General features: G+C 45.4%; 1 protein-coding gene across 4 annotated transcripts in view; it reads left to right on the plus strand.

Moving 5' to 3' along the window:
• The window catches only part of ORC5 (origin recognition complex subunit 5), a 31,853-nt gene that overhangs the window by 12,201 nt on the left and 1,850 nt on the right, over window positions 1-17,802 (plus strand). For all 4 annotated transcript variants that reach the window (XM_056522098.1, XM_056522097.1, XM_056522096.1 and 1 more), the window contains exons 8-14: window positions 640-688; window positions 2,453-2,543; window positions 10,121-10,173; window positions 10,285-10,397; window positions 11,922-11,969; window positions 13,945-14,055; window positions 16,393-16,505. In XM_056522098.1, the coding sequence (XP_056378073.1) occupies window positions 640-688; window positions 2,453-2,543; window positions 10,121-10,173; window positions 10,285-10,397; window positions 11,922-11,969; window positions 13,945-14,055; window positions 16,393-16,505 (578 nt within the window). The remainder of the gene's footprint in view (window positions 1-639; window positions 689-2,452; window positions 2,544-10,120; window positions 10,174-10,284; window positions 10,398-11,921; window positions 11,970-13,944; window positions 14,056-16,392; window positions 16,506-17,802) is intronic.

The raw sequence follows: 17,802 nt of genomic DNA on the forward strand, positions 1-17,802 counted from the left end.
CATTAGTACAGAGTTATTTGGGACAGTAAGGGCCCATTCACACTACGGATTTTCTAAGCGGAATTCCGCTTGGAAAATATGGTGCAGCAGACTCCTATTGTTCTCAATCACATTCTGTTACACCATTCACACTACGGAAATTGCGGACCCCAGACTCTGCCGAAAGAATGAACATGTTCATTCTTTCAGTATAATTCATTCTGAAATACATTGCCGTTTGAGACCCCGGTGACTGGTTCTAGTGCTGTACATTGTATTGCTGGTGCCCGCTCCAGACGGAGATTCCATAGTATAAATGAGCCCTATCAGTGCTAGGACAGTTTTTAACTGTTGAATGGAAACAAACATATAGCATTTAGGCTGTACAACAGCTCCCTCGGTTGCCATATGTAGAAGATATTGTTTAAGGCAGTTTCTAAGGGACAATATATTTTAAACATTGCATCTGATGCAGCAATTCGGAGACCTAAAAAGGTATTGTAAGATCCCATGCACCTCTATGGGTGCCGTATTACTGCTTCATATCAAGGACTTTGTTCCTGTGATCTTACACTACACAGTCTAATCAATAAGTGTCCTCCCAATGTAACCTTTTAATTTGCATATGATGTAGCATGTTTCCTCTTGTGTCTCACGCAGGCTGCCCTAAACTTTCCAAAATTTTGTGAACCAGTTGTTAAAGGAGAAGGTAGGAGGGCTACTTTCTTGTTGACTTGTTTTAACTGCAGACAGACTGGACTTCCTAGTGGTGGCAGCAGCGGATATAAAATATTTCTGCATGGGAATGGGGTTTTGTTTTTCTTTGACTTTTACTTAAGACTTAAATGTATCAACGTTCAAATCATTTATGCTGAAGACCAGTATTTTCCAACCAGGAAACACTGGTGAAGACTAGAGGCCTGCATTGGGATTGGGAATCCGCGGAACCCAACCCAAAACCAGCGACCGGTCAGGAGGCTGCTATGGGCGAGGGGTCCGGCACTATGCCTGCGGGTCCCGCAAAATCCAGCACCAGCCTCAATATAACTCGAAAAGAGACAGTGACTGACACTCACACTCACTCACAGTGCCCCTCCCAGTACTGTCTCCTCTCTCTGCCGCCAAAGCCATTTTGTGGAGCCCACTGAGTTCAGCCTGCCCTGGAGTATCGTGTATTGTACTCTCTCCATCTTCTCCTGCCAGCCCGGTAGGTCAGAGAGCTGCCACCACCAATGTTCACACACAAAGACACAAAGTGTCCTGTGCCCATGCTGCGGCCCGGCTGGGTATGTAAGTGACTGCATCTTGGTAATCCTCCCAGCCAGGGCCTCTGCACTGCTATGCACATGGTGGTAAGTACACTGCAGAGCATTGCACCCTAGGGTCTTCTGCAGACCCTAGGGTGCAATGTTCTGCAGTCTGCACATACCCCCCACCTGTATCGGGATGTACATACATACACGCACACTGCACACGCATACCTAGGGGGTATGTGCAGACAGCAGAGCATTGTACCCTAGGGTCTTCTACAAACCCTAGAGTGCAATGCTCTGCAGTCTGCACATACCCTATGGGAGCACCATACCTATGGGAGTACTGCTATACATGGGGAGGATGTGCAGAGCATTGCACCCTAGTGTCTGTACATTCTTATGTTAGTGGGCGGGATAGGACAAACATTTTAGCGGGAGCTGGCGGGATTGGACACAAATAGAGCGGGCGGGAGTGGAGCAAACACCCTACGGGAGCGGGCCGGATCAGTCTAAAGGTCGAGAGCGAGCGGGATTTTAAAAAAACTGTCCCGTGCAGGGCTCTAGTGTAGACTGTATTTTAAGGATTTCAATCATTACTTGCCTTATGTGGAAAAGAGGTTTCTTCAGGCTGTTTAATCTCTTCCCTTAGACAGAATTATTGGCAAAGTTCGGGTAGATAGAAGATATGTGTGTAGCGGTCCACTCCACAACACACAGGGCAGATCTACTCAACTGAATGTACCATTGTGGAGCAGACAATCACAATCGTACATATACTAACAAACTATTAGAAAAGTCAATTATCTGAACATGTCAAAAAGTTGTGATTTCCAACCTCTGTGTATCTCCCACTGTTGCAAAACTACATATGGCCAGCATGCCCTGACAATCCAAGGCTATGAAGACATCCTGGGACTTTTTATTTCTGCAACAGCTTTAGAGCTACAGGTTATGAAATTGTGCTATGGAAGATAGGCCATAAGTGTCTTCTAGGTGGAGAAGAGGCTTCCTTGCTCCCCATTGTTATTTAGAACCCAGCTTCAAAGCATAGGGATAGAGTTGGTGTTTGTGCTCAGCCATGTCTTATAATTTACCAGGAGATATAGAACAACTTCTTTCACAAAATGTGGTGATTATAAAATATTACCAACTTTAGATGCAATGGCAATGAAAATGTATCTGCCAGAAGTTTATTTCTTCCTTTTTTTAAATATTTTCAGCGAAAGAGACAGACACTCATAAGTTGTTTCGGAACATTGAGCCACATTTGAAGAGGGCCATGCAGACTGTGTATCTCAGGGAGATATCAAGGTAGGACGCCTGTGATATTACTAGCCAGGTGATGCAAAAAAGCTGGATGTAGCTATCACTAATAGGTCACAAATACTGCTGGCTGCTGATAACTGGACTACATGACGATCACTTTAGCTTAATGTGGAATAGACAACATGTATAGAAATAAAATAGAAAAAAAGGGCTACGCACATTCCTGCTGTAATGGAAGCCAGACTTCTCACAGGTTCCATCAATACTTTTGACATTGGTTACTTCAGTTGGGATTTGTGAAACTCGTTGCTAGTTACTAGCGTGTGAACCCACCCTAAAAGGGTATTTCCATCTAAGCCGTTTATGGCATACAGTCATGGCGATATATGTTGGCATCCCTGAAATTTTTCTAGAAAATGAAGTATTTCTCACAGAAAAGGATTGCAGTAACACACGTTTTGCTATACACATGTTTATTCCCTTTGTGTTTTGGAACTAAACCAAAAAAGGGAGGGACAAAAAAGCAAATTGGGCACAATGTCACACCAAACTCCAAAAATGGGCTGTACAAAATTATTGGCACCCTTAACTTAATATTTGGTTTCACACCCTTAGGAAAAAATAACTGAAATCAGTCGCTTCCTGTAACCATCAATAAGCTTCTTACACCTCTCAGCCGGAATGTTGGACCACTCTTCCTTTGCAAACTGCTTTCCACAGGTGTTCAATGGGATTTAGATCTGGACTCATTGCTGCCACTTCAGAACTCTCCAGCGCTTTGTTGCCATCCATTTCTGGGTGCTTTTTGATGTATGTTTGGGGTCATTGTCTTGCTGGAAGACCCAAGATCTCGGAAGCAAACCCAGCTTTCTGACACTGGGCTGTACAGTGTGACCCAAAATCCTTGCACACATTCAAGGCACCCAGTGCCAGAGGCAGCAAAACAACCCCAAAACATAATTGAACCTCCACCTTATTTAACTGTAGGTACTGTGTTCTTTTCTTTGTAGGTCTAATTCCGTTTTCAGTAAACAGTAGAATGTGCTTTAGCAATAAGCTCTATCTTGGTCTCATCTGTCCACAAGACGTTTTCCCTGAAGGATTTTAGCATACTCAAGCATATTGTCTTGCTTTTTATGTCATAGCCATAGCGTTTCATATAAATGTCGACTAATAGTTTGCGCTGACACGGATGCTTCCTGAGCCTGCAGGACAGCTTGTATATCTTTGGAACTTGTTTGGGGCTGCTTATCCACCATCTGGACTATCCTGCATTGACACCTTTCATAAACTTTTCCCTTCCGTCCACGCCCGGGAAGATTAGCTACAGTTCCCTGGGTTGCAAACCTCTTTTTAATGTTGCGCACTGTGGACAAAGGCAAATCTAGATCTCTGGAGATGGATTGTAACCTTGAGATTGTTGATATTTTTCCACAATTATGGTTCTCAAGTCCTCAGACAGTTCTCTTCTCCTCTTTCTGTTGTCCATGCTTAGTGTGGCACACACAGACACGCAATGCAAAGACTAAGTGAACTTCTCTCCTTTTTATCTGCTTTCAGGTGTGATTTTTATATTGCCCACACCTGTTACTTGCCCCCGGTGAGTTTAAAGGAGCATCACATGCTTGAAACAATCTTATTTTTCCACAATTTTGAAAGGGTGCCAATAATTTTGTCCAGACCATTTTTTGGAGGTTCGTGTGACATTATGTCCAATTTGCTTTTTCTCTATCGGTTCCATTGGGTGACACAGACCGTGGGGTGTATGCTGCTGTCTCTAGGAGGTGTGACACTATGGTAATAAAAAAAGTCAGCTCCTCCCAGCAGGATATACCCGCCTTCAGGCTCTGAGCTAGTCAGTTTAAGCTTAGCGTCTGAAGGAGGTGGACATGGGCTGGATTCTCCAGTCCAGATCTTCTGTTTTTTATTTTTCTAGTATAGGGACGTGTTAGTTTTTTTATTCCCTTTCTTTTCCGTTTTCAGGTGGGGACTCAGGAACTGCGGTTCACTGTTTCCCCATTGCGAGTAAGGGGGCACAGACATTGCGTATATGCGCTGTTAACCCCCCCTCGCCAACGGTCAGCGCCTGGGTGGTACCTCATGGGTCTGGGTCCTGGCTGAAGACTTCACTGAAGACTCCATTAGGTAAGTTCTTCTGACTGAGGTAAGTACTTTCCCCCCTTTTTTCTCCATAGGTACGGACTCGCAACCTCTGGAGACCCCCTGTTTTTGGCCCATCTTCAGTTTTATGGGCCTGCATTTTACAGGGGCTGCATCTTTTTATTGGGGGAGCAGTGGCACCTAAGGGGGCATATATTATAGGGCACTTTACTTCTGTGGGCACTTAATTTTATTATGTGTGTGTGTGCTTGGTGCAACTACTTCAGCGCCTTATATGCGGCTGTCTGCCGCGGCGTTGTTCGGGCCGGGCGCTTCCAGCGCCGGCTTACTTTCGCTTTACTCCAATGCCTTTTCCGCGGCTTACAGCCGCGGCGTCTCTTCGAGCTGGGCGCTTCTGCGCCGGCTTACTTTCACTTTCGCCGGCTGTGTCGGCCGTCGTTTAGGCCGCCCGCTCTATTCCCCCGAGCGCTATGCGGACTGGACATGGCACTCGGGACAAGGAGCGGGTGCCATGACAGTCCTTCTCGGCCGATCTTAGCTCCGCCCCCAGGGCTGGGAGCTTCCAGGGGCGCGAAGCAGCCTCCAATCAGCGATGTGTGTTCGCGATTTTCACAATGTTGGGGCTGGTTACTGGGTGCCTTACTTCGGGCACGCCCCTCCCTTTCTATTGGCTGGTCTTTTTTAGTCTCCTTAGCTGCATGGAGTGGGTTCTCCTCACTGCAGCTGACAGGGGACACAGACCAGGGTGAGAAGGCTAGTCTCTATCTCTTTTTTCACCATTATGTCCGCTCCCAGAGCTGTTCCTCCCTCTAGTCAGAAACCTGGAACTTCAGTGACTTAGTATTTTTGTAAGCACTATAATCCCAAGATGTCTGGCTCTGCTGAGCCCACTTGCCCTGCCTGCTCCACTGCTCCCCCCAGACCCCCTGGTACCCCCTGATGCCCTTTCGGTCCCGGTGGGTTCAGCCGCTCCTCCACCCTGGGTTTCTCCTTGACCCAAGTCTCCCGTTCGGTGGCTGAGGCCTCCCGGGTAGTGGTGTCCGCCCTGAGGGGGTATTCCTTGCGCAGGACCTCTGAGAGGGGTCAGGGATGTGATGTCCAACGGTTACTGGATCGAATTTGCCTCCCTTCCGAGGGATCGTGTTTTTCGATCCCGGGCCCCCGGTCACCTCCTTTGGCGAAGCAATTTCGAGCGGCTCTCCAGTCTCTGCTTCTCCAGAGGGTTATCGTCCACGTTCCTCCAGGGGAACGTTTTCGGGGTTTCCATTCAAATTTTTTTGTGGTCCCCAAGATGGATGGTTCTGTGCGACCAATCCAACCATCACCTTCTCATCCACCACTTCAGAATGGAATCTCTCCGTTCGGTGGTGGCGTCCCTGGAACAAGGAAACTTCCCTTCATCGGTGGACATCAAGGATGCCTACCTCCATGTGCCAATACTTCCGGGCCATCATCGGTGACCTCCGCTTGCGGTTTCGGAGGGGCACTTTAAATTCGTAGCCCTCCCCTTTGGTTTGGCCACGGCTCCTCGGTCCTTACAAAGATCCTTGCGCCAGTGTTGGGCCTGTTTGGTCGAGGGGAATCTCTGCGATATCCTATTTGGATGACCCTCTCATCAAGGCTCTGACCAGAGCCCAGACTCTGGAGAATCTGGACGTCACTCTCTGACTCGCTTCAGGTGGATGGTCAACCGGGACAAGTCAGTCTTCTGTCCTACACGATCTCTAACCTTCCTGGGACTTCGATTCAACGGCCTCTGCCGCATTTGGCTTCCGCCGGACAAACGTCTGGCGTTCTGGTCGGGGGTCCGCTCCCTTCGGACCCAGGTATCCGTCTCCATCTGCACAGTATGGACGTCCTGGTTTGGGTGGTGACAACTATGGCGGCCGTACCCTTTGCCCAGTTTCATTTCCGCCCCATTCAACTGGCGATTCTCTCTCGATGGAACAGGTCTCCTCTGTCCCTCGATCGTCTGATTGTTCTCCCTCGCAGCGTCCGTCATTCTCTCCTCTGGTGGCTCCGCTCCCCCCTTCTTCTCCAAGGGCGGTCATTTCTTCCCCTTCTCTGGCAGGTTGTTACAACGGTTGCCAGCCTGTCGGGCTGGGGCGGCTTGTTCAGGGATTGGACGGTCCAGGGACTCTGGTCTCCCCTGGAGACCCTTTTTCCGATAAACATATTGGAATTACGGGCGATTCTTCCTTGTCTTCTTCATTGGTAGTCCCATCTTCAGTCACGTTCAGTCGGACAACGCCACGGCCGTGGCGTACATAATCAACAGGGCGGCGCTCGCAGCTCGGCAGCCATGGTCGAGGTGACCAAGATTCTCACCTGGGCAGAGAGTAAGGTTCCGGCCATTTCAGCGTTTCACATTCCGGGAGTGTTCAACTGGGAAGCGGACTTCCTCAGTCGGTCCTCACCCGACCCCCGGCAAGTGGTCTCTTCATCCAGAGGTCTTCGCGCAGCTCTGCGACCTCTGGGGCTTTCCAGAAGTGGACCTCTTCGCGTTCTGGCACAATCGGAAGATCCTTCCGTTTGTGTCCAAGTTCCGGGACCCCGAGGAAGCTCAAGGCAGAGGACGTCCTCGCCTTTCTGGTAGCTCCAGATTGGCCCCGAAGGTCGTGGTACGCCGTCGTAGTCAGGCTCCTGGCCGACGCTCCTCTGCGCCTTCCGCTCCGCCCGATCCTACTCCCTCGGGTCCTCTTGCCACCCCAATTTACAGTTGCTGCATTTGTTGGCTTGGCGGTTGAGACCGCGGTTTTGAGGCCCGCGGGTTCTCTTCCCAAGTCATTCACACCATGCTCTAGGCTCGTAAGCCCCCCTCCGCTCGAATTTACCACCATACTTGGTGGTTTTTATTTTCGTTGATGTGAAGCTCAGGACTTCTCCCCGGTGACCTTCTCGGTTCCCCGTCTTCTCTCCTTTTTTTGCAGTCGGGGTTGGAACTGGGGTTGTCTCCCTTAAAGGTCAGGTTTCGGCCCCTGGTTTCTATTTCTCATATCCGGACCTTCGTGCAAGGAGTGGCGCATGCTGTTCCTCCTTATCGGTCACCTTCTCCCCTTTGGGACTTGAACTTGGTTCTGAGTGCCCTCCAGAGTGAACCCTTTGAGCCCCTTAGAGAGGTGTCTCTCCGCCTCCTTTCTTGGAAAGTGGCGTTTCTTGTTGCTATCCCCTCCATTCGGAGGGTGTCTGAACTGGCAGTTCTTTCCTGCTGTTCTCCGTTTCTGGTGATCCACCAGGACAGGTTGTTTTCCGGCCACTTCCTTCCTTTTTGCCTAAGGTGGTCTCGGCCTTTCATCTCAATGAGCACATTGTCCTCCCGTCCTTTTGTCCGGATCCTTCTCATCCTAAGGAGCGCTTACTACACAAGCTGGATGTAGTTTTGGGCTGTTCGGTCTTATCTCTCCATTATTTCTTCGTTTCGTCAGTGTGATTCCTTTGTCGTCCTTACGGACGGTCGTCGCAAGGGACAGCCTGCTTCCAAGGCCACCATTTCTTGGTGGATTCGGTCCGCCATTGCGGAAGCCTATCGCTGTAAGGGGAAGATTCCTCCTTTCAGGGTTGTGGCTCATTCCACACGTTCTGTTGGGCTTCCTGGGCTCTCCAGAATAGAGCCTCTGCCTCGCAGATTTGCAAGGCGGCTACCTGGTCGTCTTTGCACACTCTCTCGAGGTTTTCCGAGTTCATATTTTCGCATCGGCTGATGCTAGTCTGGTTCGTAAAGTGTTGCAGGCGGCAGTGGATCGTCCGTCTGCCTGATTACTTCTCTGCCCACCCAAGGGACGGCTTTGGTACGTCCCACGGTCTGTGTCCCCCAATGGAGCCGATAGAAAAAAGGAGATTTTTTAACACTTACCGTAAAATCTTTCTCGAAGGATCCATTGGGGGACACATCTCCCGCCCTTTTTGAGTTTTTCCTTTGGTTCTCTGTCCGAGGGTGTGTTCAGTTGTGTTTTTTCTTCTGGTTCTCGGACAGTTTGGGGTTTTTCTTTGCCCTATTGGTCTCCTCCTATTGCTCTGGAACTTAAACTGACTAGCTCAGAGCCTGAAGGCGAGTATATGCTGCTGGGAGGAGCTGACTTTTTTAATTACCATAGTGTCACACCTCCTAGAGACAGCAAGATACACCCACGGTCTGTGTCCCCCAATGGATCCTTAGAGAAAGAGATTTTACGGTAAGTGTTAAAAGATATACTTTTTTCCTCCCTTTTTTGGTTTAGTTCCAATACACACAACGGGAATAAACATGTGTATAGCAAAACGTGTTTCTGCAATCCTTTTTCTGTAAGAAATACTTAATTTTCTTGAAAACTTTCAGGGGTGCCAACATTTACGGCCATGACTGTATGCATAGAATATGCCACAAATGCTTGATAGGTGCACTGTTCCATCTAATCTGTCTGGCTGCTTAAATCTTCTTAGTTTTCCTTTTATTGGGGTACTCTAGAGTTGAACTTTATTTTATTTTATTTTTTTACCATCCTGCCCAGAATACATGGACTTACCTCCCGCCACTCCCCCTTTGCCTCTGGTATCACTGCCCCATCCTCTTGGGGCAGGTCTTCTTCCTGGTTACTGGAGCTTAATACGTTACACTGCGGCTCTGCTTCTCACTGGTCGAGGCATAACAGTGCTGCTGAGCCTAGTGTGATGTGTTAACCCCCCCAGCATTCTGGGCTAAATGTTAATAAGTTTAATCCCAGAGTACCCTTTTTAGGTATTTGTAAATAGCTTCTAAATCTCTGCTTGATTATAGAGAGAACTGTGTAGCAGTGCAGTTAAAGCTCCATAGTGTTCTCTATCTCTTCCCTCTTTCATCAGTGAAGAGGATCTCCTCCTCTGTGTGTACAGTGTATAGAGATATAGAAGTGCAGGATCTCCTCCTCTGTGTGTACAGTATATAGAGGCATAGAAGTGCAGGATCTCCTCCTCTGTGTATAGAGACATAGAAGTGCAGAATCTTATCCTCTGTGTGTACAGTGTATAGAGACATAGAAGTGCAGGATCTCCTCCTCTGTGTGTGCAGTGTTATAGAGACATAGATTCCTTTCTATGTCCTACGTCTATACAAATTCCCCCCGACTCCTCGGGGACATGCTCCCCTAAACTACACCCCTGATATAAGGGAGGAGGGAGTAGCAGCAACATCCCCTTAATTTCTTTTTTCACTTGCCCGGGCCCCTGATGGCAGTTCTGCCTGTGCTGAGTGCTGGTCCAACCTCTGGAAACCACACCTATGAGGGTGTTGAGGTAAGTGAAAGTCACAAAGATTGGACTCGCACCTATCATGTATTTATAGCATATTCTGTGGATCTAAGATGGAAATACCCATTGAAAATTAGGGAAAGAAGATATGTGACTTGATTGATTATTTTGATATTTTATTAGTTTTTATTTTTATTTTCTTGGTTTCTTGATATCCTAAAGCATTGTTTTCTGAGTTGCATTATTATTGGCATGGAATCACTTTACAGGAACACCATGACTTTTTATTTTTTCCACAGCTCTCAATGGGAAAGGATACAGCAAGAAGACGGAGAAGCATCACAACTAAAAGGTGATTTATGGGCAATGTTTTTCGAAATGAACAATTCATCTTCTAAAACTATTACTTTTCAATAGTGAATTTAGTGAATTGTATGTTATATTGCATCATGTATCTTTCCAGGACTGTCAGCACATGCCCATGTAGAATTGCCATTTTACTCAAAGTTTCTGCTCATAGCTGGATACTTGGCTTCCTACAATCCTGCACGGACAGATAAAAGATTTTTTGTAAAGGTACGTTTATGCTTTTGAAGTTTACATGGCGTTGGTGATCACTAGATGACTTAAAGGGATATTCCGCCCTTAAACATCTTATCCCCTATCAAAAGGAAAGGTTATAAGATGTCTGATTGCGGGGATCCCACCGCTGTCACGTCCCCTCCCATAGACATGAATGTGTATGGAGGGGGCGTGGCCTTGATGTCACGTTTATGTCTTGGAAACTCAGCGTTTCTGAGACTGGAGTAGCACCCGGCACAGAATGCTGGGTGCTGCACGCAGATCAAGGGGGTCCTAGCGCCGAGACCCCGTGATCAGATATCTTGTCCCCTATCCTTTGGATTGGGGATAAGATGTCTGAGGGCAGAATACTATTTTAAACTTGTTATATATAGATAACACGCCACATTAACACTATAATGTCCTTCAGTGAATGATAATGTTTGGTACTATACTAGTTGTGTTACAAGGCAAACCACCCTCAGCATAAAATATATAATCAACCAGTAACACCATTGTAGCAAGTGCTAATATGTTCTTTGTAAACTAATAGGGAGTATCCTTACAATATTAAAGGGGTACACCGCGCCTAGACATCTTATCCCCTAAGGATGGGGGATAAGATGTCTGATAGCGGGAGTCCCGCCGCAGGGAACCACCGCGAACCCCTGTAGTCGTTTCTGAAGTACCCCTATCATCTGATGCACCGAGCGAGCTTCGCTCCATGCCTGATGACTGGTGATGCAGGGGGCCGGAGGACCGTGACATCACGCCCTGCCCCCTTAATCAAAGTCTATGGGAGGGGGCGTGGCAGCCGTGACACCCCCTTCCATAGACTGCATCGCCAGTCATCAGGCACGGAGCAAAGCTCGCTCCGTGCACCAGATGACAGGGCTGCTGCTGGAGAGATCACGGGGGTTCCCAGCGGCGGGACCCCCGCGATCAGGCATCTTACCCCTTTTCCTTTCGATAGGGGATAAGATGTCTAGGGGCGAAGTACCCCTTTAAAGTCTGGTGTCTTGTAAAGAAGTTGATGGATTATGATATGTCTGTTTGGTGTCCACATTGAGAAAGCTATGTGTCACTTTGTCTCCTGCTTGCTCAACGCCCAACCATGTGGCTTTCAAAATAATAGAAGCATAGAGAACGTAAGTGCCATAGCACTCACACAGGGTGAAGTTGACAAATTGATGACATCTCAAGCATATACCATAGGTGTGCATACATAGACAACAGTTAAAATGCCTACCCACCTTACTATATGTAAATTAAAGGGGAGTAACTTATATAGTGCATTCTGGGAACGATTGTCGAGATGCTAATGCAAAAGCGACAACTAATATAGTAGTATATTCTAAATCACTTAACAAAATGGCTGCCAAAATTGAATAATAACTGTGAAGTAAACAAAACAAAAAACTCATACGGTACTTTGGCTACAGAAGTAACTTTTGATTTACTTATATACACAGTATTTGTTTATTATGCTTTTTTTTTTTTTGGTAGAAAATCATTAAAATGTCTTTTATTATGTTTTAGCATCACGGAAAAATTAAAAAAACTGATTTCCTGAAGAAGCATGAAAAGGTAAAAAGGATATTATACAATACAATACAATACAATACAATATAATACAAATCTGTACGAAACACCAAATTTTTATGAATGTAAACCATGATGTGAGGTAAAGTAATCCTACTCACTGTCTACTTTATTAGGTACATCTTGCTAGTGCCAGGCTGGACCCGCTTTTGCCTTCAGAACTGCCTTCATTGGTGGCATACACTCTACAAGGTGCTGGAAACATTCCTCAAAGATTTTGGTCCGTATGGACATGATGGCTAGAGATGAGCAAACTTACAGTAAATTCAATTCGTCACGAACTTCTCGTCTTGGCAGTTGATGACTTATCCTGCATAAATTAGTTCAGCTTTCAGGTGCTCCCGTGGGATGGAAAAGGTGGATACAGTCCTAGGAGACTCTTTCCTAGGACTGTATCCACCTTTTCCAGCCCACGGGAGCACCTGAAAGCTGAACTAATTTATGCAGGATAAGTTATCAACTGCCGAGCCGAGAAGTTTGTGACGAATCGAATTTACTGTAAGTTCGCTCATCTCTAATGATGGCATCAATGAGTTGCTTCATTTTTTAGATGCACATCCGTGATACAAATCTCCTGTTCCACCACATCCTTAAGGTGCTCTTTTGGATTGGTGACTGGAGGCCATTGGAGTACAGTGAGCTCATTGTCACGTTCAAGAAAGCGGTCTGAGATCTTGTAAGCTTTGTGACATGGTGCATTATCCTGCTAGAAGGAGCCATCAGGGGATGTGACCACTGTGGTCATAAAGGGATGGACATGGTAAGGAACAATACTCTGATGGGTGTCCTGTCTTAAACAATGGCCAATTGGTACTAAGGGGTCCAAAGTGTGCCAAGAAAATTTCCCTTACACCTTTACACCACCAGCAACAGCCTGAACCATAGATACAAGACAGGATGGATCCATGCTTTCATGTTGTTTAAGCCAAATTCAGACCCTGCCATCCGAATGTTGCAGCTGGATTTGAGACTCATTAGACCAGGCAATGTTCTTCCAGACGTCCATTGTCCAGTTTTGGACTGTACAAATTGTAGCCTCGGTTTCCTGTTCTTAGCGGACAGGTGTAAACTTCTGCTGCTGTAGTCAATATTCTTCAAGGTTCGACATTGTTGTACGGTCAGAGAGAGTATTCTGCATACTTTGGTTGTAACAAGTTGTTTTTTGAGATACTGGTGCCTTTCTGTCATCTTGAACCAGTCTGCCCATTCTTCTCTGACATCACAAGGCATTTTAATCCACACAACTACCACTCACTGGATATTTTCTCTTTTTTTTTTTTTTTTTGCCATTCTCTGTAAACCCTACAAATATTTGTTTGTAAAAATCCCAATAGATCAGCAGTTTCTAAAATATTCTAACCAGCCTGTCTTGCACCAGCAAACATGCCATGTCCAGCCTGAGAATCAGAAAGTTGTCTTGACCACCTCAATTCATTAAATTGTTGCCATTAAATTGCTGCCATGTGATTGGCCATGTGTTACCAAGCATTTAAACAGGTGTACCTAATAAAGTGGCCAGTGAGTGTATAATGAAGATAAGTTACTGAAGAGTTTGGATGGATTGGAATCTGTCTGCTTTTTTATTTTTCAGCTTGGAGAATTGTGTGAGGTTTTGGCTATTGCAGTAATTATTTTTTTTCATTGATTTTCTTTTTTTTTTATGGTGTTCACTGTGCAGTATAAATAAAATGTTGTCTTATGCAGGTTGGTGCAGTTACAGCAATACCCAATTTATATCGTGTTTTTATTTATTTTATTTTTTTCTTTCTTTCGTCCCCTTAGGGGACTTGAAGATACAATTGTGTGTACGTGTACCAGTATAGTACACAGCAGTACATCTGTGCTATGTACTATACCCTGTCATTTCAGCACTGACAGGTTACCTGTGAGACACTTAGATGAAGCAATAGCGAAACACACATTGGTCTAACTTCAGCTTTCTCATTTGCTTTATTTGCAGACCAGTAACCATCTTCTGGGTCCCAAGCCTTTCCCTTTGGACAGACTGTTGGCTATACTGTACAGTATTGTAGACAGCAGAGTGGCACCCACAGCAAATATTTTTTCTCAGGTAAATATAGCTTTTTATCCTGAAAATACCAGCTCTGATTATTATATGTATATTTGTAATATACATTGGTCGCAAAAAAAATGTGTATATTTTTGTCCCTACAGCTAGGGTGGACAAGCAGGTATCCAAGCCAGGAGCCTGCACAGAGCCCTACTTGTCCTGCCCTCACTTCCTGTATTTGGTCTCCTCATAGAGACACACAGGCCTTAGCTGCAGAGACAGCCTTTTTCCCCCCAAAATAGATAAATTTTTTAACCAATGTATGTTAGAAATATTCATATAATTGTATTCTTTATATAAAAGTTTTTGTTTAAAAAAACAAAAAACTTGCCACAATGACATGTCAAAGTTTTTATCTGTTGGGGTTTCAGTCCCCAGTGCGGTGAAATCGCGGCATCCGAAACAACTTGAAGGACGCGAGGAGGATCCCTACCTGCTTCCTCACTGTCCGATCGTGCCTGAGATCCAGGCAGGAGCAGTCGAGTGGCGATAACACTGATCAATGCCATGCTACTGCATGGCAGTGATCAGTGTAGGAAATCAGCGTGTGCAATGTTATAGTCCCCTATGCGGGCTATAACATTGCAAAAAATGCAATAAAGTGTTAATAAATGTGATTTAACCTCTTCCCTAATAAGTTTGAATCACCCCCCTTTTCCCATGTAAAAAACAAAAACAAAAAAAACTGATTTTTTTTTAAAACAAAAATAGACATGTGGTATCACCATGTGCGTAAATGTCCGAACTATAGAAATATATCTTTAATCAAACCGCACGGTCAATGACTTAAACATAAAAAAATTCCAAAGTCCAAAATAGCGTATTTTTGGTCACTTAAAAAAAAAATAAAATACTAATTAATAAAATGTGATCAAAAAGTTTGAACAAAACAAAATGGTACCGATAAAAACATCAGATGACAGCGCAAAAAATGAGCCCTCATACATCCCCATATGCGGAAAAATAAAAAAGTTATAGGGGTCAGAAGAGGACACTTTTCAACATATTAAGTTTGGCGCATGTAGTTATAATTTTTATTTAGTAGTAAAATAGAATTAAACCTATATAAATTGGGTATCCTTGCCACCGTACGGACCTACAGAATAAATATAAGGTGCAATTTTTACCGAAAACACTTCGTAGAAACGGAAGCCGCTAAAAATTACAAAATGTTTTTTTTTTTGTTTTTTTTATTTAAATTTGCTCCACAAATAATGGTTTCGCTGTAGATTTTGTGGTGAAATTATTAATGGCATTACAAAGTCATATTTTGGAGCAAAGAACAAGCCCTCATATGGATTTTTAGGTGGAAAATTAAAAGTGTTCTTGTAATGTACCAGTACAGGTACATGTCCTATACTACCTGTAGGCCCTGTCAGGTTGAGTCCCTCAGTGACCTGGGGGTTCCCCTGTTGTCTCCCTGTTGGTTTATTAAGTGTGTATGCTCCTTTAATGCATATACAGGATCCATATGTCTAGATAGTCTCAAGGACCTGTGAGTAAGTCTGTCACGTTATGTTATGCAGTTACATGATTTGTTGTCACATGTACTCCCAGAGAGCACCAGCTTAACCTATGACCCACAGCTTGACCAATGGGCTTTAGTCCAGCCCCCCCACTATATAAAGGCCATTTGCAATTCATCCTCTTGGAGCTAAGTGCTTAGCTGTAACATCAAAGTCTTTGCTGAAGCAGCAAGCACCAGAGGCCATAGTCAAGTGATCAGCATCTGGAGTACCCCAAAAGCTACAAGTCTCTCCAGTAAGTCTACAAGTCTATGTCTGCTGTCACTACATCTAGTCAAGTCCTGCACATAGTCAAGTCAAATTCAAGTTAATTACAAGTATTGGTCCAGCAAGCTGCGAGGTCCTCTGGGTCCTGGTCACCTCTCTGGGACAATCTGTCCTTAGCTGTGAAGATAATTACACCTGTCTTCTACCCAGTAAAGCCTACGTTTAACCATAACTGGTTGTGGACTCTTAATTCACTACTAGCCTGTGGGATAGCGAAGAATCCGGGTGTGTGTTCCGGAACCCGAAAACCACACTGGCGTCACTAACACAAGGGGTTAATACAATCTGACCCCCGGGGTTAATAAAATCAGATCCCACCACTCACTGCAACACCCGTGGTCCCGTCATATACACCGGTGGCTACCACATTTCTATTTTTAGAAGGTGAGGAGGAAAAAACAAAAGTGCAAAAATGAAAAATCGCCAAAGAGGGAAGGGGTTAAAGAACACTCTATATGAGATGTGAATAGGGTTGTTGCTTCCTATACACCACTTTCTGCAGAATATTATAATTTTGACCTAAAGAAACCATTTTCTTTCTCAGATCTCCTCTCTTGTGACTCTTCAGCTGTTAACCCTGGTGGGCCATGATGATCAGCTTGATGCCCCCAAGTACAAGTGCACTGTATCACTGGATTTCATCCGAGCTGTAGCAAGGTAACTTTACGAAAAATATTGCATACAAGACTTACAAATGTGTTGGGAAAGGTATACAGCAGGGGTCTCAAACTGGTGGCCCTCCAGATGTTGCAAAACTTCAACTCCCAGCATTCCCGACAGCCATTAGCTGCAACAAATGGGAATGCTCCGGGCATGCTGGGAGATTGTTTTGCAACATCTGGAGGGCTGCCAGTTTGAGACCACAGGTATACAGCCTTCAGAGTCGTTTCATGCACAACACATTTGTGAATTGCTTCTGACCCCATCTATTGTTACTTTTTGTCTGGGGGAGGAGGGGGGAGTCATGACTACATCAACATATGATAAACCTGCAGAGATATGCTTCATATTTTAGTTTTTTTTAATGCAGTTTCTGAAGACAGCTCCAGGACTGGGTTCAAAGGCTGTGAGCACCTTTTAACCCCTTTTAACACTTTTTTTTCCATCTACAGAGCCATCTGAGGGCTTGTTTCAGCAAAAAAAAGTCCAGCTTTTTTTTTTTTTTATGTCTTTGGTGCAGTTTCAGGATTTTTTATTATTTCTTTTATAATTTTTTTTCTAATATATATGATGTGACAAAAAATCAGCATACGGTTCACCATACAAGATCAGTAATGTTACATTTTATTAGTTCAGACAATTCCCTATGTGGCAATACCAAATATATTATATTGTTTATTTCTGTTTAGAAAAGGGGTGATTTGAACATATACTCAGAACAGTTTGTTCCAAACGCTGAGTAGCGGAGTACCCTTAAAGGGGTACTCTGGCACTAAGACATCTTATCCCCTATCCAAAGGATAGGGGATAAGATGCCTGATCGCGGGGGTCCCCCCGCTGGGGACCCCCTGTGATCTTCCACGCCGCACCCCATTAGAATCAGCCCCCGTAGCGTGTTCGCTCCGGGTCTGATTACTAGCGATCATGGGGACGGAGCATAGTGACGTCATGGCCTTGCCCCCGTGTGACATCACGCTCCGCCCCCTCAATGCAAGCCTATGGAGGGGGCGTGGCAGCTAGTGATCAGACCCGGAGCGAGAACGCTCCGGGGGCTGATTCTAACTGGGTGCGGCGTGGAAGATCATGGGACCCCCGCGATCAGGCATCTTATCCGCTATCCTTTGGATAGGGGATAAGATGTCTTAGCGCCGGAGTACCCCTTTAAGGGTACTCCGCTACTCAGCGTTTGGAACAAACTGTTCTGAATGCTGGAGCCGGCGCCAGGAGCTCTTGACATCATAGCCCCCCCCCAATGACATTACGCACCGCCCCCTCAATGCAACTCTATGGGAGG

Source organism: Hyla sarda, chromosome 5, assembly GCF_029499605.1.
Source record: "Hyla sarda isolate aHylSar1 chromosome 5, aHylSar1.hap1, whole genome shotgun sequence".
Lineage (NCBI taxonomy): Eukaryota > Metazoa > Chordata > Amphibia > Anura > Hylidae > Hyla > Hyla sarda.